Below are 21,140 nucleotides of genomic sequence, written 5' to 3' on the forward strand. Positions count from 1 at the left end.
ATGGTAGTGTATAAATAAATAAATACATAAATAAATATTACATTACAAAGGGCTTGAACCTCTAATTCAGCTCTTGTCCAGCCTGGGCCCTGATGTGAAGTAAAATTCAGTGGAGTGCATCTTTAAACTTGTACAAGTTATACAACAGATGTCCGAGTCAGACAGAAGGTCTGTTGTGAATTAGACTAAAAGGCATCGGTCAGAGTGGTATTTTTTACAGCACTAACAAAACTCAAGTGTTAGACAATGCCATAGATATTCAATCAACTTTAAATGCATAACTCTTTGAATAGCAGAAGGATGCAGTTAAAATCAATTACTTGTTCCCGTGATTATTTCTGCCACGCTCAGACTTCCCAGTTGTTCAGCAACTTGAACAGCGCACCACAGAGAACATCACCACTTACAGTGAAACCTGTGTGGCCTTTAGGAATGTGCAGGGCTTTGACAGAATCCTGGAGATCCTTTGGACCAAAATAGAATTATTATTCTCATCTGAATTATTCATGAGGACGTTTTGAAAACTGCTCCATAGTCACCTTCATTACCAGCAATCAAACTTTCCATATGCAAGTTGAGAGCAATTCAATGAAAAGCAGTAATGGCAGCTGTGTCTTCTCCCTAAAGGAGTTTAGTGACCTGCACAAGGGGGCTCTCAGGCTCATCTTGAACTCTGCAGCTTATTCAGACGATGGTTGGCAAGGAACATCACTGCAATTTGTTGGCACATCCACAATGCCTGAAGCACAGGGTAATGCTGTTAATGGGATGGCACAGATGGAAAAAAAAGCCTCAGTTCTCTTTTTTGACAAATTAGTTTGTGCTCCATACGCTGTCAGATAAAATGTGCAAAAATTGAAGAATAGCTTGTCAGTCAAAAGGTACATCTTTGTACCTCATGTACAATGCATTATAGCACCTTAGAGGGGTAGTTTACAGAAAAATCTAAATTCTGTCATAATTCACTCTCATTTTATTCTAAGGGCCCTATCATTCACCTGGCACACTGCAACGCAAGGTGCAGCGCAATTTTGTTTGCTAGTTTCAGTCCGGCGCCATTCGCATTTTTACGTCCAGCATCACGTCATTTAATTAGCAAATGCATTTGTGCCCATTTGTGCGCCCATGGGTGTGCTGGTCTAAAAAATAGTTGTGTTCAGGCGCATTTCTGGCTTATTGCTATTTTAAAGAGACCAACTCAAACCTGGTCTAAAGTCTAAAGTCAATGGTGCAATATGCTTTTGTTATTTAAAGAGCGCGTTGGTAGAAATGCACCTCTTGGTGGGTCCACAGTGTGCGTGACTTTGCTTATTACACACAGGGATGCGCATCACACAAACATGCCAAATATTAAAAACAAAAGGATTACAGTGTAAAAGAATATTATTGTGTAGGCTATAAATATAAAAATGTAATGATGGAGCTTTTCCGCCAACAAATTCCACCATGTAAATAGCGATCGGCCATGGCGCGAGCGCATCTCGCTCTTAAAGGTAATGGGAGATGACACTCTGATTGGTTTATAGAATGTTACGCCCATTACTCATTAAGAGAATAGGGACAACCCTTTCCAAAAATGGGTTTTTGCATGGAATGTTTTACCACCGTTAAAATAGCAAAAGGGGATTTGGATATGCCCTGAGTGCACCTGCGCCGTGCGCTTTACACTTTGTATTTAGATCTTTAAAATAGGGCCCTAAAACTCTAACTGTGGAACATATAATTTTACACAGACGCTGTGATATGCTACATTAACAAATGCACAGAGGATGTTGTCCCAGCCAAATGTTAAATCATTTCCAAACCAGAAACCATGGGTCAACGGTGAGGTGCAGGCCAAATTAAGAGCATGAACTGCTGCCTTCAACTCTGGGGATTTAACTGCTTACAAGAAGTCCAGGTATGACCTTCAAAGAACCATGAAATCAGCCAAAAGAGACTTTATGGACAGAGTAGAGTCAGAATATCATGGCTCTGACCCCCAACGCATGTGGAGCAGTTTACACTATATCACTGACTACAAAGGAAGGAAAAGCAGTGGTGTGTCTTGTCTGACTCCTTGCCGGATGAGCTCAATACTTTTTATTCTCGCTTTGAGACAGGCAACACATTCCCTGCTGTGAAAATACCTGCTGACCTTGACACCTGGCCTTTGGTTCTAACCACACTTGAAGTGAGTAAGGCATTCAAGAGAGTCAACGGCTGGAAAGCTCCAGGTCCAGATGGTGTACACGAACGTGTCATGAGGGCCTGCACTGTCCTGTTAGCAGATGTCTTCACCAACATCTTCAACCTCTCCTTGAGACTAACAGTGATCCCCACATGCTTCAAGCAAACCACCATCATCCCTGTTCCCAAAAAAACAACTGTCTCCTGCCTGAATGACTACCGCCCTGTAGCACTGACATCAGTCATCATGAAGTGCTTCGAATGGCTAGTCAAATCCCACATCTGCTCCTCTCTGCCTGACACCTTGGACCCTTTACAATTTGCTTACCGCTCAAATAGATCCACTGATGATGCCATTGCAATGGCCATACACTCTGTCCTGGAACACTTGGAAGGAAGTGACACCTATGTGTGGATGCTTTTTGTTGATTACAGCTCTGCATTTAACACCATCGTCCCTACCAAACTTATAGCCAAACTGAAAGATCTGGGTCTTAACAGTCACTTATGTAACTGGGTCCTGGACTTCCTGACCGGCGGACCCCAGGTGGTTAGAATTGGCAATCACACATCCTCCTCACTTACACTCAGCACTGGTGCCCCCCAGGGATGTGTACTCAGTCCTCTCTTGTACTCCCTGTTCACTTATGACTGCTCTGCTAAGCACAGCTCCAACATCATCCTCAAATTTGCTGATGATACTACTATCCTGTGACTAATGGCGATGAGACATCCTACAGGGATGAGGTTAATGCACTCACAGTGTGTGTGCTGATAACAATCTCTCTGTAAACGTCAGCAAGACCAAGGAGATGATCATGGACTACAGGAAGTCACAGAGAGAGGGTCACGTTCCCATTCACATCAATGGAGAGATACTAAAGACAGTTAAGAGCTACAAGTTCCTTGGCAAATTATTTAGAAGAATGACTGAGATTTTCTGTGACGAAAATCTAACTTCCGGGTTGGTACAAGTTTCGGCTGTTTTTTTTTTCAACCTTGGATCTAATGACGTAGATAAGAATGGAAGTCCTTATATGAGCATTTCTTCCGGAAAAGCACGCCCGCGCAAACACATTGACCAGAAGAGAGCCAGACCGCACACACTGACGCACTTCAAAATAGGATTTGTTCAAGAATGCCTCCAAATAAGTTTTTTTTGGATGTGAGGAAAAGTTTACCGTGTTCAGCTTCCCCAAGAACCCAGCGTTACATGAACAGTGGATGCAGTTTGTTTTTCTGGGGCAGCAATGGAGTGTATCAAGTGCATTTGTGTGTTCTGCTCATTTGATTGACGAATGTTTTATAAACAAGGCCCAAGTCGATGCTGGATTTGCACATCGTTTGCTATTAAAACTTGGAGTCGTCCCTGTGATAAAAGACCCAATTCATGTAAGTACAACTGCATCAGATTTATGTATTTTGTTGGAAATCAGCACATAAGTGAATATGTGTTAATGGAAACAACACGAAACATCAGTATTATAGCTCCACTCACAGCACGCCTCCAGGAGCTCTGCTTTTTCCAGAAACCTGTATTTTTCTTTTATAAATATGATAAAACTAAAGACTTTTTGGATATATGAAGGATGCAGTACTATTCTACAGTATAGGTACTCAAGATTAACATGAGATTAGGTGAAACTGTGTATGTTATGTACCCTTTAACACTGTCTACCTTTATTGTATCTGTTACTGCCACTTATTTGTATATAATGCTCTATCCGTGTCTTTCTGCCTATGGGCACTGAAGTCACTCAAAAATCTCAGTGCTATCCACGTACGTCTATGTCTTTTAGGTCTTGTGATTGTCATTGTGTGTCTGAGCCTCGTCACAAGCATTTAAATGCCCAGTTTTCCCTTTTGTTATGCAAATGTAGAATAAATGACTCTTGACTCTTGATAGAAGAGAATATTATGTGTTCTGCTACTCATACAGGTTTGACACACATTAGTACATGTTTGTACTGAAAAATGCAAGTTAGTTCCTTAAGAAGACATATTACTACTTTAAATATACTACATATTAGTACCTTAATAGGACAAATTAGTACAGTATTTTAAGGGTGCATATTTGTACTTTAAGATGACATACTGTATGTGACCCTAGGGTCAGACAATATTTGGCCGAGATACAACTATTTCGAAAATCTGGAATCTGATGGTGCCAAAAAATCTAAATATTGAAAAAAAAAAAATCTTTACATTTGTCCAAATTAAGTTCTTAGCACTGCATATAACTAATCAAAAATTAAGTTATAATATATTTACAGTAGGAAATTTAAAAAATATCTTCATGGATCATGATCTTTACTTGATATCCTAATGATTTTTGGCATAAAAGAAAAATCAATAATTTGACTCATACAATGGGTAAGTTTTTGGCTATTGCTACAAACATATCCCAACGACTTAAGACACACATTGACTTCAAGGTCATATATATGTATTTACATGTACATATGAGTACTTTACAGGTGCTTATTAGTACCTTTAAGAGGATAAATTACAACTTTAAAGAGAGAATATTTGTACTTTAAAGTTGCTTATTGATGTCTTTAGAGGACATGTTACTACTTTAACAATGTGTATTTATATTATAGGTATATATTAATTCTCTTTATATTAGTAACATAGGAAGACATTTTTGATCTTTAATGGCACATATTAGTGCTTTGAGGATGTATATTTGTGTTTGGTACATATTATTACTATTGAGACTCTGCCTATCCCTTGCAGAACCGGCTATTAAAACCATTCATTGACACTGGACGGCTAACAGCGGAACAGCGTGTCTACGACATGAAAATCTCCAGAGCACGTGTAGTGGTTGAAAATGCTTTTGGTAGATTAAAAGGAAGACGGCGTTGCCTTACGAAAAGAAATGACTGTGCGGTCGACAATCTGTTCTCATACAAGAGAATGAGTGCCTGTCCAGCTTGACCAGCAGCAACAATCTCAATGCTTAGTAAGACATTATTTTGCTATATATGATGCAGAGGGTGACAAGCTCCTGGTGCGACAGCTGCGAGACAGCTGCAAGGGAGGAGTTGTGTATGCAGCACCAGTCTTGATGAACATCACTGGCCTGTGATGCAGAGTGCTGTGCACAAAAGTGCTCTGCTCAAAAGAGTCAATTTCAAAGGTCTATATTATCACCACAGCTTATCTGCTGAGTGTCAGTGGCTACAAAGGACGTAAATTGATATTTTTGTACTTTGCATTATGTGTGGTTTTTGGTGATTGATTTTTTTTCTTCTCGCAGCTGATGAACTGCTCAAATCTATGAATGCTGAAATCCGAAGAAATGCTTCCTGGGCAATTCATGTGTGTGCAAATGATGAAATAAAAGCTCTAGAATTGCGTTATGCCAGGTGAGCATGTTTTATGCTGAAATACACTTCATTTCCCTGATTCACATTCTTTATATGAACACAATATATGAGTCAAGTTTCCATTCATTAAATGGATGCTGTGAGCATTGGATTAAAAACATTTAATAATATTACTATATTAAAAATATTACTAAATATTACTATTATTTTTTAAAAGGTTTGAGATGTTTAAAACTTTTACAGAATGAACTGATTAACTGTTAAAGTAAACCACCAGTAGATGGTAGTAAATCCCAAGGATGCGATTTCTAGAAGAGCATGAATTTTATATAAATAAGGACATTTTATATAAATAAGATAATTCTTAGTAGCCATTTCCATTATATTCTAAACACAGAATTTTTGTATTTAAATACATTGATTTAATTTTATAAACAACAAACACTACAATGATATAAAAAATAGGTTACAGTTTAATAATATATATATTTTGTATTGCATTATATTGTAGTACATTAAATTAAAGATTACTTTTATTCATTTTATAAAAATAATGCCATAATGCAATACTACTAATAATAGTGTATTTTGATTTATATTATATATATTTTTATTTGGGGCTGAAATATGACAAGGATTCTGCTTTTGAGAGATTTACTCTATCATATGTTTTGGCTGGTTAGTGGTCTCTTTATTTATTGTTGGTCATTTAGTTTTTTTGTCATCTGTCTTATTGAGCTCTGGAGATACTCCAGGAAATCAACCTGTCACCAAACTGTAACAACAAATTTAGTGAGCTGACACTACAGAAACTTCTGGAAAGTAATATATCGTTGAGGTATAGTTTGACAAGACACCTGTCAGCCGGTGATATAACTACTGATGGCTTCTACGACCAAGGACAGGTCCAAATGTGAATGATTTCCAAGAGGCAAAATAAATAAAGAGGTTGCACACATCAGTCAATCTCTTTTCTCGTCCTTTCCCTTCATCCTTCTGCAGATAAGAAAGGGTCATCGGGTTCCTACCTTGGAGGAAATATCCAAACAAGTTGTCAACCAACATCGAGCCACTATTGCAGTTAATGGGAAACCCCCAGATCAGTAAGGCAAAGGGATATGCTTTGGCATTCAAATGACTGCCACATGAATCTTGCTCAAACATTGTTTAAAACAGCTTCACAAATAGTGGTTTCCTCACTGCTTAGTCATTGTAGGGGCACATTTAATAAACAACTCTTTCTTTCCACATCAGAGAGAAAACAAGCTCTTTGTAGAAAATAAAGACTTCCAGAGTCTGCCCTCTTCCACACTATAATTCTACATTAGCACACTTGAATATTAAATACCTCTATTGCACAATAGACTGATGTAGACAGATGAATTTCCCACAGGGAAATTCTTTTGCATGGCTCGGGAGCTCCCACAGGAGAAATGGGCCGCTTTCTGCCACTGAGGTCCAAGCAACACAATTTATGCTCAGGTCAAGTTAATTACATGTACAGATTCTAAATTACAAACAGAACATTACTTGACCACTTTAAATGCTTGTTTTTGTGTTTGTTCTGATGCACTAATCTTGGGGTTTGTGGATTCTGTTCTACCATCCAAATGAGTGAAATGCCAAGTGAGCACAAAAGTAATTAGATCCACAGCTCTAGGAAAAGTAGTTTGATGGTTTTGAATAGTGAATATAAACAGTGGGAGAAATGTAGCTTTACATCACTTGCACAAGTGGATTCTCTGCAGTGAATGGGTGCAGTCAGAATGAGAGTCCAAACAGATTATAAAGAAACATCACAATAATCCACAAATCCATTGCTTCTGGCCAAAATACAGATCCATAATTTATAATAGCGCTTCCTAAAAAAAAAACCATCCCCTGTTATCCTCTCACATCAAAATCAATCAACAGGAAATTGATTAATGCATAATTTTATGTTATGTTTGTTATACTCTAGTGAAGTGAATTTAATTCTAATAAATTATCTTAAAAATGTATGTTAATTCTGGTCAAATCTTAGTTACATTGCATCATCTGACGCCGGAAATGACTCAAATTATGCATCTAAAATAAATGCATAATATATATAATTTTAAATATAATATTATATTTAATACTTATTAGATGATATAGCAATGCGTTATTCGATTTCTTTGACTTATACCACAAAACATCATAGAAATCAAATTCATGTTGTTGATTTATTAAAAGAAATGGTGTCACTGCCTAGAGAATGACATCATTAGAGTCACCTGACTTCGTTAGTTAAAGGGATATTAGAATATAAAATATAAAAATACTACTAATTACTAATGCTGCTAATTACATTCCTAAAACATTTTTGTTTGAAACATTTAAATTAGAGAAATTAAAAAATAAGAAACACTCCTTCTTCCTCTTCTTCTTCTTTTTTATTATTATTATTTTTTTAAACAATGAATGTTTTTGAAGAGAAAAAGGCACAGAGGTTAACAAACTAATAATAATTTTTAAAGTAGCTCATTTGGTAACTCAAATAATATCCCACAATTTTCTGGATACCTTAATATGTCTTTGAGAAAAAAATAATAAATAAGTAAACACTTTTTATTTGAAAGCCATTCAGTGGCATCTTTGAATCACAATGAGCTGGGCATGTACTGCTGGGTTTGCTGTGACTCCCCTCTTTTCAGGTAAGAATAAAAAAAAACCTAAATAAAAAAACGTGTAATTCTCCTAGAAGACAGACTGATATTTTTAAATATATACTGTTATGAGGAGTAACAAAATAACAAAATTATAAATTGACAAAAAATATTCAATTAAAATATTAAATCTATTAAATATGAAATAAATATTAATATCTATTATTATAAATCATAGAACTTAAATGTAAATAAAATTTGGCCTTTTGCTCCGACAGCTCAGAAGCGAAATATGATTCAGGAACAGGGTGGCCGTGCTTCTGAGGCTCACGGGACATGGGAAAAAGGTGAGAGTCACGCCAACACTGTCCTTCAAGCGTGTACGTCTGCAGACTCCTGTCCTTCGCCCAGTCGGTTTAATCACTGTGTTGGCTTTTTCGGAAACCATACTTTGTGCTGTTTGCTAACATAGGCGTAGCAAAACACGGCAGCCACTGGCGCAGCAGAAGGACCCTTCTAACTTTCTTTCCTTTTACGCAACAAATATTAAATGTATTTTATTAAATAAAATATTTTTTCTTAAATACATAACCTCTTAAATTCATCTGATTCCAAAATGAAAAGGGTTTTAAGTCATCAACTTGCTGTTGTCCTAAATGGAAAAACCCATTATAGCCTCTACAGTCTAAGTACAGGCTACATAACTAATGCCAATGTGTTAGACGGAGCTCTGAAACATTTTAATCCATTAGCACACATTTGCAGTGTTACAGAATAACTATAATATACTTGAGTTAAAAACACAAAGAGTAGTTGGAATAAATCAACCAAAACCATTTTGGAGATTATGAGCTGAAGGCAGGCAGCCACACCAGAAGGATACGGTTGAACCACTGATGGCAGAAGGATTATTCTGATGACGTCTTTCATACTTTTATGGACTTTGACAGTGTAGCTTACTTGGCAGTCTATGGAACAGTAAAAAGCCTCCCGGTTTTCATCCAAAATATCTTAAATTCTGTTACGAAGATGAATGAAGCTTTTACAGGTTTACAGGGGTAAGTGATTAATGACAAAATTTTCATTTTGGGGTGGAGTATCCCTTTAAGAGCCCCAAAGCTACCAAATGTGCAGGGATTTTAGCATACCACTTTTGGGGGTTGCATATGGCTAACTTTTTGATTTCTGTAGGAAGATTTACATACTTGAGATAATTTGCATGAAAAACCTGGGAGTAGTCTGTCTTCAGTGTTTTTTAATCTTGATGGCCGCCTGTTCTATTGTTATGAGAACGAGACCCTTTTACCAGACACACAGAGACCTTTCAAACGACGATGAACATGAATAGTTGCATTGTAATGAACTTTGATTAAGAAAGGTGGTTAAGATGGTCTTTGTAATGCCTGTGTTTAGATGGAAATAAGGGGAGAGAGTGATTAAAGGAAGTGGATGTGAGGTGTGAAACTTTTGTCTCTCTCACTTGGCTGCAGAGTTCAGATTGTTGAACATTGCCAAAAAAGAAACTTTTCTATGAGTTAATGATAAACCTGAGTAGAGGGTAATCAACCGAATCTGTGTTGGGCAACACTGGACAGCTGACTGACTCATTTTAGCAAACTTCTTACAGCTGTAGGGGAAGCTTGGAATAAAATGAAGCAACATGTTAAAAAGAACCGATTTCATGATTAGCTTCTGGCTGCATTTGTTCTTTGTGCTCGTGTAATTCAGTTTCTGGGAGCCTGCCGAAGCACGAACAGCATGATTTAAACCAACACAACTGAAGCCAAAGAATCTGAAGCAGAAAAGACAATCGAAAATCTAGCTCCAGATCAGAACATCAGCTTTGATCAGCAATACTTAAACTTCCTTTATGACATAGAAATTAATTTTGGCACATTGAATAAAAAAGGCACATCATGGCTGAACATTGAACAAGTGAACATTATTCATATTAATAGGCCATTAATCTTGCCCAATGTTGTTTCTACAGACAGCAGATACCTTTCTTTATAAATGCATGCATAGTTTGTCGCAGAATGATTTTACACTACCTGATTAAAAAAATTGGGTAATATATTCATGCACTGGTGAAAAGGTGTGTAGGCCTACTGTTTAAGACACATTTTAATCACTGCATTTAAGACTTTTCAGCATATCTTTATTCACTTTATGATATAGTTTGGTTTAACCAAACACTTGTTTGTATTACAAGTTTTGTATTACATTTCTGGTATGTTTACATATGCAAATAAGGCATTGTCTAATTAAATATCTGCTAAATTGCATACAATTCTAGAACAAAAATCAGAATATTGGATAAAGCCAGGTTCACAGTTTGTGTGTAATTTATGTGACATACATGACCCCCAACTGCTCCCCGGGCGTCGCAGCATAAATGGCTGCCCACTGCTCCGGGTGTGTGTTCACAGTGTGTGTGTGTGTGTTCACTGTTCTTTGTGTGTTCACTTTGGATGGGTTAAATGCAGAGCATGAAGTCTGAGTATGAGTCACCATACTTGGCTGTATGTCACACCACTTTTTCACTTAATTAACATACTGTGAGTATTACTATTATGCAACCTTAAATAAGTCCCCTTTGGGAACTTGTATAGACTCTCATTTTTTTTTTTACAGCTGATGTAAGCAGAAGCATCTGATGGTCAAGATACAGCTAGGTTTGTCAAAATAAATCTTTTTTTTTTCATAGGTATTTTCCTCTTATATTTAAACACACAAAAAAATGCCTAAACACACAAACGCCTGTGTGTTCAAAGCTCGTCATTCATACCACTATCTGAACTGATGTCTAATCTTTGTTGCGAAATGCTCCCATGACCTGGACTGACAGTTGATAGATGAAAGTTATTTTATAATCATCAAGTCATTTTAAATACTTTTTAAAGAAAGGTTGTGAAAATGAGTATTAATCACTATAGGCCTATGATTATGGTTTGGTTTAATGTTTGTTTAACATTAAACCATCTTTGTTAAACAAAGATAACATTTTTATTTTCACAGCCATCGGGTTCTTTCAGGTGACCTATGGCCGAGTTCCACTAAATCTGGCAACCGGAAAGTGTCCAAATGCTTGTATATAATTATTGTTTATAATATAACAAACGTATTCTTAATATTTGTTTATTGATTTCATATAAACTGGCTGACTACAGCTCCTGTGCTACGGTGTTTTTTTTAAAAACAGAGCAGGGAAAATTACCATTGTTTATTGTTTATTTGGATCCCTATTAGCCACTACCAAGGTTACAGACTACATGTATATTGTTAAATAATTTAATAACTGTTTCTTTATAAACATCGCACTGCTGATTGATTCTAATGTCATATTCGTGCACGAGTCTTCATTTTGTAACAGTTCTTTTTAATGATTCGAGTGAACCGATTCGCTAAGCTTGTACAAATAGGCTAGGCTACTCGACAGTAATAGAGAACAGTGACACAACATAAACGGCATTCGAATACAGAATCATAAAATGTTTAACGGAAAACTTATTTCACTACGTGCAAAACGAATTCTCGACCGCTCTGTGCCTTGCCAATGCTCTTGCTTGGTTTTAGGATGTTGACTGAAATAATATATTTTTACCCTACAGAATGAACTAATCCGCTCATTTGTGCATCTCCCGCTTGTGTTAGAATCACGTTTTCTGCTTTACAGGCATGTGTTGCTAAACTTGCATAATTTAAACTAGGTTTTGTAACACAAAGAAACTGCATGGTTTTGTATAACCTCTTTTTTTGTCTAACAACCTAACGACGCTATCATTGCTTTGTCCTGCAGACCAGCATCTTGTGAGCACTGTGAGAAAGCATTGTGGCAATAATTTCACCAATAAACATAATTTGTAACTTCAAGGTTTTGTGTGTTTCATGTACAATGGCATTCAAAATAATAGGTACAAAAATATTAAAGAAAAGTGCATCCCTTTAATCTTTAATTTATTTAGGTTACATCCTTGCTAATAAGTAGCAATTGAAAGTGGTGACTTTTCTCAAGTCATTCTAGATGTAACGGAATTCGCACTGACAACAAGGCAAAGGCATCTTGATTAGGTTAGTGTGGTTTGTGATGTAACTCTCAAAACAAGCCTTTGCCTGCCCATCCATTCAGAGTTACACAACACAAGGGCTAAACATGGTACATCCAACATTCCAAAAAAATATCCCAAGGTAATCAGTTTCATATGAAGAAATATCTAACACAGAAATTAACTCGTTTTAATTTTATTCAGCAAGCATGCTTTAAACTGATCAAAAGTGACAGCAAAGACATGTAAACGATTACAAAAAGAAATAAATGCTGTTCTTGTAAACGTTCTATTCATCAAAGACTATTTAAAAGTGGTCTACACAAAAATATTAAGCACCAGGTTAAACTTTGGCAATAATAATAATAATTATTGAGCATCAAATCAGCACATTAGAATGATTTCTGAAGGATCACGTGACATCGAAGACTTTGCCATCACAGGAATAAATGACATTTGAAACTATTAAACAGAACACAGTTGTTTTGAATCATAATATTTAACAGTATTACTGCATTTTTGGTCAAATAAATGCAGCGTGGATAAGCAATTAGAAACTTATAAAAAAATTTTTTGCATGTATTGCATGAAGACCAAACATGGAAATCAGACTGAGGGTTATAAAAGGCATAGAAAACACCCACATATACCTGAAAAATCCACACGTGCATGTTGCAAGTTGTGTAACGACTGTAATTATCATTCCTGCTGTGTCTTCGGTGGTGGGAGGGACTAAAAGAGGGAGGGTTTGGGGGGCTCAAACCTGAGGATAAAAGAGGGGCTGCTTTTCCTCTCCTCTCTGCACAGTCAGCTTTGCCTTCTGAACCGTATACAGAGAGAGAACCTACACTTCTGCAGCCATGACGACTGTCGTTTTAAAGATGCTGTGCGTTCTGCTCTGCGCAGTGTTCGCCTCTGCTGACGTCTTGCCCATGGCTGACTTCGACATAGAAAAGGTAAAAGATTGCAGTTTTACTGTAAAATGCTATAAATGAACGCATCTAAGTGAGTTTTAAGGATGTTCTCAGGTTTACTCTTAAAATAAGGTTCTTTAAAGCCATCAGTGGTTACATGAAACTTCCATGGAATCTTTCCAAAAGGTTCTTTATATTATTCAATATTTGCACAGTAAGAAAAAAAATTGTTCTTGTAAGAAGTAAAGATTCATCACAAAAAAAAAGGAAATAAAAAAAAGATTGAAACCTTTATTTTTAAGAATGTTGGTCTACAATTGTTATATTCTTTGCAGATGGGAGGAAAGTGGTATCTGATTGGCTTTGCAACAAATTCGAAATGGTTTGTCAATAACAAGGCAGACATGAAGATGGGCACTGCCATGATGCGTCCTACCGAGGACGGAGACCTTGATCTCAGTTACGCTAGTATGAAGTAAGTTCAAGCCAGGAGAACCGTTTTAATAAATACTCTTATAATTACAAGAAAAACTTAACTGACTTCATTCGTTCAGCAGTGACGTCAACGGCTCCTGCTGGAGAATGACACACCTCGCTAAGAAAACTGAGACTCCAGGACGTTTTGTCTTCCACAGCCAGCGTAAGTCGTCCTGCTTTTGCTTCAGCTAATGCTCAGTTTAAAAAAAAATACTATTTATGTTCCCTTGGCCTAAATGTTTTTTTTTTTTTTCAGGTTGGGGAAATGACAACGACATGCGTGTTGTCGATGCCAAATATGACGAGTATGGTCTCATTCACACCATCAAGACCAAGGAAGGGATTTCTGAGGTTCTCAACAAACTCTACAGTAAGAGCTCGACTTGTCCAGTTTACACAATTTAACTGTAATGTTTTCTTGAATAAACGCTAAACGGACCCTGAATGTGTCATCTACAGGTCGTTCCGCAGTACTTTCTGATGACTTGAAGGAGAAGTTCAGGCAGTTCAGTCTGGACAATGGCATCCTTGAGGAAAACATTGCAATACTGCCATCAGTCGGTATGTTTTGAAAATTTAATCTGAAGGGTTTTTTTTGTAATACTTGACATTTTTGTTAACTTTGTACCTGCTGTTCTACAGGAGAATGCCCAGATGTCGAAGTTCTCCAAAGCCAAACAACTTCAGCTAGTCAGACCATTTCAACTGAAAAACCCTTGTGAATTTGCTGGCCTTCGATCTGCTTGGTTTTCGTCGCTTTCATTTTGAATGCAAACATCAGTCTCTCTTTTTGCCTTAAACACACTTCTTGTGCTCAGCATGACAGACCAATTTGCAACTACAGAGCTTATCCAAAGAATATCTCGCAGCAGGGGGACAGAATGGCAAAGCATTACCTTATCCAAATGATGCAATTTAACAAACTGAGCTCAGCTCTTGATGTTTTTTCCTCCTGTAAATGTGTCAAACATGTTTCGTAACGGATATGGCAAACCTGTAAACAAATGTTTATGAACAGTGCCTGAACAAATGTTTACAAATGTTGGTGCGATTCATTCAAATTCTCCAATTGCATTTCATTTTATAATGAAAAATAAAAACATGAACATTTTGGACACAAAATACTGTTTATTACTTCTGTATTTACAAATATTTCATATACATATAACATATATATATATATATATATATATATATATATATATATTTTAGAATCTCTTTATTCCAAATTATACATTTTCAGTATCTGTGTAAAAAATAAAATTTGCCCTAAACATCTGAATAATTATAATCTGAAGGCGAGTTTGACAACAGAGCAAAAGCCAAACGGCCATATTCAAGAAATACACAAAACTAGCGTCTAAATTAAAAGGAATTTAGATAACCAGGCATTTGGCCAGATTTCATGTCTGCACACCCTGGTTAAACCTGAAGATCTCTTGTGATTTGAGTACTATTTGCAATATCAATTATTGGAAACATTACCAAGAAACCCTTTATCCTACATTCTAAATGCATTGTCTTAAATAACAGCTGTTATTAGTAAATTAATGCAACAGTGTTGAAAATGAAAGATGGGATTCCCAAAAGCACATCTGGTCTGAACAGCCTTTTTCTTTACCTCAAATTTTTTATTTTTTTTTAGCAGCCACAGCATAAGCTGAGTTTTTCAGTTCTATTTAATCAGACATTCTGCTCATCTGGAGCTAAGATACTAATTGATAAAGCATGAGCACCGTAGTTTAAAGCCAACGGAGTCAATCCATGCCTTATTCTCAAGAATTTTGCACTCGTAAACGCATGTGCACAAACACGCCACGATCACCAAAGCGGTTCAGACTTGTTTCGTGCAACATGCAATACAGGAGTCACAATTCAAATTTATAACCAGACACGCTAACATAAAACTACACGGTATGCACGTCGTCCACCCTTGACGGATTAGTACGCAAGTTGATCTATTTTCGCAATTAATCTAAAGCTCGTCAGCAGATTTAGACTCTCATGAAAGGTTGGTTCAACTTTGGAACACTGATTTGAACTTTACAGCAGAGCAACTTGCAACTGGACAAACTGGTTGTTTTTTTCTGTATTTCCTTGCACTTTCAGCCTGTCGGTCTGTACCATAATGGATCAGAACAGAGCTTTTCCTAATGGGTTTCTGATTGCAGAAGTCACATGGTAGGCATTAGGTCTTTATGATGCCGCATAATGTGCTGATTCTTCTCCGACGGTCTGCGGAAACCTTTCGAGCAGAAGTCACATCGGTGAGGATAGTCTTTGGTGTGAATGGAGATCACGTGCCTCTTGAAACCAGACGCGTCGCCTGTGCTGTAGTCGCAATACTGGCATTGGTAAACCCGGCGCTCCCGGTTGCCTTTGGACAAACCGGCACCTCCTAAAATTCTCTTACCTCCATGAGCACCTTGTCCAAATGGCTTTTTAAGACCCTTTTTGTCAGGAAAGGCCTGCTGCTCCTTGGTGTGCACTGACAAAATATGCCGACTGAGAACAAATGGATCTGCGATTTTGAAATTGCAATGCCTGCACTGGTGTAACTTCTTAGCCTTGTGGGCAGCCGAGTGCTTTTTGAGCTCCGACGGCCGGTGGAAGCCTTTTCCACACACTTCACATTTATGTGGATAGTCTTTGGTGTGAACTGAAATGATGTGGCGCTTCAGGTCACTGGAATTGGAGCTTTTGTGCTCACAGTGGGAGCACTGGTGCGTTTTGGCCTCCTCGTGTGTCAGTCCGTGTTGTAACAGCTCGTCGGGTTCGGCAAACGTCTGGAAACAGCGCTCACACTTGAAGGGCATCTCTTTGCTATGCTTGGTCTTCACGTGCGTCTTTAAGTTGGACGAGTCGGCCGATTTGTAGTCGCAGTAATGGCACGAGTACGGTTTCTCACCGGTGTGGGTTCTCATGTGTTTTTTCAGCTCTGAAGGATGCCGGAAACCCTTCCCACACTCCACGCAGATATGCGGGAAGTTCTTGCTGTGAACGGCGAGAAGGTGTCGGTTTAAAAGTCCTTGTTCTGCCGTCTCGTATTCGCAGAACTTGCACTTGTGCATTTTGGTGGCGGGCGGTGGGATCTGAAGTTTGGATTCCCGGTGGTGGTGCTGCAGGTGGTGAGAGAGCAGCGTCGCCTGCTGGTGAAACTCTTTTCCGCAGACTTCACACTCAAAAGGCGCTTTACTGCTCAGGGTGTGGATCTCCATGTGGTTGTGGAGACTGGCTTTTTTGTTAGTGGTGAAATCACAGTCCGTACACTGGTATTTCTTTCGGTTTACGACATCCTGATGGTGATTCTTGGCGTGGCGCTTGAGGAAACCACGCGACTTGAACTTCTTCCCACAGAGCATACAAGGGTAAACCGTAAGAGGCTGGCCGTAAGGTCCAATGATGATTGCTGAAGTTTAAAAAGTAAACCAACATGAATGGATATGAATATGCTAGAACTGAAAGATATGGGGGTAATGCTTTTCAAATCTCTTCTCTCTTTAAAAGCTGCATTTATTTAAATATTACTTCAGTGTCACATGACCCTCATGTTGGTTTGCTGCTAAAGAAACATTTCTTAACAGTGCAGTGGCTGCTCAATTTTTTTTTCTCAGGATGCTTTGATGAAAAGAAAAAAAAGTTCAAAACAACATTATTTATTTGAAATTCAAATCTTTTGCAACAATGTAAGTATTTAAAGTAATAGAAGTATTACATTCTTTTCCGATACTGACCTTTTGAATGGCAAAAAATTATATTTAATGAAATAAAATATAAAAAAATATTTAACTTTAAAAAAAAAAAAAATATATATATATATATATATATATATATATATATTTATAAATTTAAAACACAATGAAACTGAAAGTGTAGAAGAGATGTACCTGTCTGAACATGCCGGAGTTCAGAACGTTTTTTGCTCCTGTTCTTGCTCCGCTGACGGCTGAGTCTTTCGACCATTTCAGACTCATCAACATGAAGTAAAGCACTGGCTGCTCCATTCCTGTTCTCACAGCTTTCACTCTCCTCCCCACCTGACAGACATCATATGTAAAGGTTATAATGAGAAGCTGTCTTGTACTGCAGATTAAAGAGATGTGTGTATTACAAAGGGCTCGATTAATGAACTAGAACTCGTCTCAGTGACGGCATAAAGACTCTAAGTCTATCAGGAAGCCTTTATCAGTTGAAATAATGTAAAGAATAAAAATTTCCATTTCATAATATGAACATTTCTTATTAGCTAATGATTTAGGAGACATAATACAGGGGGATAACAGGACACATGCATATTTCTTTAGAATTAACTGCCCAAAATGAATGTTAAAGTGTTCAATACTCCTTGTGGAAAACACTGCAACTTTTGAAGATGACCAAAACATGCATGGTTCACTAACTATAAGCAGCTGCCCAAGCCACAGGCATGAAGTCCTTGTTGAGCGAAGCACTGTCAAGTGTCCGCTGAGCACTGCCAGGGTCCTCACCCCCTACCACCACTTCCATATAAACCTCATCTGTAATTTTAGCCACATCTGTTTGAGGAAAAACACATACTATCACTCGGAGGAAACGACTTGATAATCAGCTGACAGTGAAGGGACTCACTGATATCATCCTGGTTTTGATCGGCTTCATCCATTGACATGTACACCATCTTTTCTCTTATCGGCATTCCAGAAGGATCCACCAGCTCCACGGTTTCATCAACATCTAGCTCTGTGTCTCCTATGTCAACAGTGCCTCCTGTAAATGATCCAGAAATCTATAAACACCACACTAAAATAAAAAGTGTTTGATATAAACTCTGTAATGAAGTACAGCATCATCCGAACATACCCAAGCCCTCCTCCTCTGGGTGCGCCTTGATGATGTACACTTTGATGACCTCTTGACCCTCATCATCCTTCTCCACATCCTCAGGGTCTTCTAAAGTCCCCTCGATAGTAATTTTAGCATCCTCGTCAGAAACCACCTTTCCAGTCTCATCCACTGAAATAAAACCAAGCAAGCAGCATGCATACTCTATTGTTAAATGTAAAAAAAAAAGAAAAGTCATGCTTTATGTTTATCTTGTTCTACACAGTGGAAGCTCTAAAATAAGTTATTTTAAACCATGAACTGAATTTGGTATGGTATGGAGATTTGCTACAGATTAGAGCTCTTCAATTATTAATGTTTTTAACTTGAGTGTAGGAATCGATGATGAAAAAGGTAATCTAAAATTAAAGCAACTGAACATGCACAATTCTCTAATGAATATCAACCATTAAATGAATCTCTGAATTCAAATAAAATAAGAATATTAATAATAACAATAAATAATGGGAACTAACAGATATGGCAGCAATATATTCTGCATCCCAAATAATAATAACAAATATAATAGAACACAGAAGTCACTTCCAAACCAAACAGGTTTTCTTTTTGAAAATGCACAGCTCCTTTTCAACAAGTGCTCTATTCTGATAGGCAGAAGCCACTCACAAGAGATCATGAGGTAGTCTCCACAGGTGTCAGGATCCTCCTGTACCTGAGCGTCGGTCACCACATCAACATGCAGTCCTTCTTCCTCCAGAGCCACATCATCGGGTGACATCACACAGGTCTCCACAGCAATGGCGCCAAGTTCTTCGTCTTCCTCTGTGCATGGCACGTACTCCGCCACCACATCCTCGACGGCTTCCTGGATGACCAGCTCCTCGTGGACGAGGCCATGCACCGCGATCTTCTCACCCTCCACATCAGACACCAGAACCGACTCCTGCAGTTCAACCACCACCTCGTCTTCTCCATCAAGCTCTTCATGCAGAAGACAAATAGATGTCTTTCCATTCATAAAACAACAATTAGAGAGACTTCATCAGGCATTTTTTGTTTACCTGTCCCATGGAATATGATCTTGGGCTCATGGGAATGGAGAGAGAGAGCCGTTACATCTTCATCCATTTTCTCCACCAGTCATCTGCATAATATAAGACCTACAGGAATAGCATGCAAAATTAAATAAAACCATCAGAACACAATTAGAACATAAAAGACTGGAAATGTGTATGCAATTCAGCATCATTTTAGCATTATATAATATTTTGACAGAATTGTCTTTTTTGGGATATTACAAAGATAAACAGCATCACAAAGAAAATTATAAAATAACCAGGTCATACATTCATATTTATTTTCTAGTGTCCATCGCTAAAGCAATTAAGTTTTTCTAGTTATACATTTTATATCTCAATCAAATCTATGTCTTGATATATTGTATAATAAATATAAATGTTTAAGATGTAAATCATTAAATCTTTTAATTTAAATTTAATTACATGGTTAAATGCAAGCCTCAGCAAATCTCTAAATAAACATCTGTTTTTCATACTATAGATATTGTGATGCTGCAATTTTCTGTTACAGAGCTTTAAAAATAACTGGACAATAGGAATGAGCTTATTATACTTTTAGTACAGCAACTGTAAGGCAAACAAGTTTCCATCAATCCCATAATCTGATACTGTAATGTAGTGTTGACGCTTCTGTGCCAGTAAGGGGCGTTACCTCGATGAGCACTGCCCCGCCCACTCATATAAATTCCCAGACGCGCCCCCTTTCGAATAATCGCCATTTTGAATAAATTTAAATAACTCATCAAATCTCATAAATATATACTTATGTCCACAATGACAACACAACGCAATTATAGCTTGCGTAACCCATCTGTACATTAAATCAGTGTGTAGTTGCTTATGAATGAGTCGTGCAGGTCTTCGAGGGTTTCGTCTCCGCGGCCTACTCTAGGCCTCTGAAGGCCGCGGCTCGCTGCTAACAAAGGCCTACGCAACACTGCAACGACGTTAATCTCTCAAACGGATAAATACGTATTTCTCCCAGACTCCAAAATATCGCATCTGATGCTAATCTATCGAATATCAAATTTAATATTCTGTTAAGACTCAGCGGCCTACCTTTTGTATATTTTTTTTGTTTTGTTTCCAAGGCCGTACGCGTTTCCTTCTCCCACCCCCAGACTCGGGCAGAGCGCAGACGGGGCTCTTGTGTGAGCAGGGCGGGCCGCTGCGGAGCGCGGAGGGGAGGGGCCGAGTCTGATGCGCTCCTCGGCGCTGCAGCCTCCAGCTCCGCCGGAGATTACACCGCCTTCAGAGGCGCACGTCACTGCCTCGGAGCCGCAGGAAAATGCGGAAGGAGTCTGAGAGAAGTGGCCGCAGTCCGGTTCTTTTGGCAGGCCCGCAAACTGTATTTTTTCTGCGCGTTGGCCATTTTAAAACTAGGCTGAGTAAACCCAAAACGGATGATTTTGTTAAGCGCTTCGGAAGTCGCTTGTGAGGGAGTATTTGTGGGCTTTATTTTGCAGTGGCGTGAAAAGCGTATGGTGCGGAATGATTAGCGAGCTCGGGATATTAGCCAGTTAGGGATTTATGCCTATAAAAATGGTTTAAATGACCATAAATGCTTATTATGAAAATTGTTTTGGTTAGAAATATTTGCTGAGTAACTTAGCTCATTCACCGTTTAATGCAAGCACGGTTACTGACATGGTTTTACGTTTTTTTTCTTTTC

At 38.0% G+C, this 21,140-nt stretch overlaps 2 protein-coding genes and 1 long non-coding RNA gene across 6 annotated transcripts; 2 read left to right on the forward strand and 1 right to left on the reverse strand.

Moving 5' to 3' along the window:
• Nucleotides 1-1,704: 1,704 nt before the first annotated feature.
• On the forward strand, nt 1,705-5,906 carry LOC127946482 (uncharacterized). The gene is made up of 3 exons (XR_008151101.1): nt 1,705-3,561; nt 4,909-5,314; nt 5,435-5,906. It is a non-coding gene; the product is annotated as an uncharacterized LOC127946482 (long non-coding RNA).
• Nucleotides 5,907-12,964: 7,058 nt separating this feature from the next.
• Nucleotides 12,965-14,690, forward strand: LOC127946148 (lipocalin). Of its 2 annotated transcripts, none has more exons than XM_052542477.1 (6): nt 12,965-13,133; nt 13,427-13,566; nt 13,646-13,731; nt 13,825-13,938; nt 14,028-14,129; nt 14,211-14,690. In XM_052542477.1, exons 1-6 carry the CDS (start codon nt 13,038-13,040, stop codon nt 14,288-14,290), a joined length of 618 nt encoding a protein of 205 aa, XP_052398437.1. In that variant the 5' UTR covers nt 12,965-13,037; the 3' UTR covers nt 14,291-14,690. The 2 variants fall into 2 exon arrangements, with proteins under 2 accessions (XP_052398437.1, XP_052398438.1); XM_052542478.1 differs by having other exon boundaries at nt 13,649-13,731.
• Nucleotides 14,691-15,156: 466 nt separating this feature from the next.
• On the reverse strand, nt 15,157-20,822 carry LOC127946146 (zinc finger X-chromosomal protein-like). Of its 3 annotated transcripts, none has more exons than XM_052542474.1 (8): nt 20,528-20,821; nt 19,451-19,549; nt 19,056-19,370; nt 18,408-18,560; nt 18,177-18,314; nt 17,969-18,085; nt 17,456-17,605; nt 15,157-16,977 (listed from the first exon to the last, which is right to left on the reverse strand). In XM_052542474.1, the coding sequence occupies exons 2-8, from the start codon at nt 19,515-19,517 to the stop codon at nt 15,743-15,745; spliced, it is 2,175 nt and encodes a 724-aa protein (XP_052398434.1). In that variant the 5' UTR covers nt 19,518-19,549; nt 20,528-20,821; the 3' UTR covers nt 15,157-15,742. The 3 variants fall into 3 exon arrangements, with proteins under 3 accessions (XP_052398434.1, XP_052398433.1, XP_052398435.1); XM_052542473.1 differs by having other exon boundaries at nt 17,969-18,103; nt 20,528-20,814; XM_052542475.1 differs by lacking the exon at nt 17,969-18,085 and having other exon boundaries at nt 20,528-20,822.
• Between the last annotated feature and the right edge of the window lie 318 nt (nt 20,823-21,140).

The sequence above is a fragment of the Carassius gibelio genome, chromosome A24 (assembly GCF_023724105.1).
Source record: "Carassius gibelio isolate Cgi1373 ecotype wild population from Czech Republic chromosome A24, carGib1.2-hapl.c, whole genome shotgun sequence".
NCBI lineage: Eukaryota > Metazoa > Chordata > Actinopteri > Cypriniformes > Cyprinidae > Carassius > Carassius gibelio.

What these genes read in the sequence shown, in the direction of transcription:
- LOC127946146 (XM_052542473.1), bottom strand. Translation starts at nt 19,517, where the DNA reads ATGGATGAAGATGTAACGGCTCTCTCTCTCCATTCCCATGAGCCCAAG. An exon ending in CCCAGAGGAGGAGGGCTTGG is followed by an intron (nt 18,315 to 18,407) that starts GTATGTTCGGAT and finishes GATCATTTACAG; the next exon opens with GAGGCACTGTTGACATAGGA. An exon ending in TCAAAACCAGGATGATATCA is followed by an intron (nt 18,104 to 18,176) that starts GTGAGTCCCTTC and finishes TTCCTCAAACAG; the next exon opens with ATGTGGCTAAAATTACAGAT.
- LOC127946148 (XM_052542477.1), top strand. Translation starts at nt 13,038, where the DNA reads ATGACGACTGTCGTTTTAAAGATGCTGTGCGTTCTGCTCTGCGCAGTG. An exon ending in GGTTCTCAACAAACTCTACA is followed by an intron (nt 13,939 to 14,027) that starts GTAAGAGCTCGA and finishes TGTCATCTACAG; the next exon opens with GTCGTTCCGCAGTACTTTCT. An exon ending in TGCAATACTGCCATCAGTCG is followed by an intron (nt 14,130 to 14,210) that starts GTATGTTTTGAA and finishes GCTGTTCTACAG; the next exon opens with GAGAATGCCCAGATGTCGAA.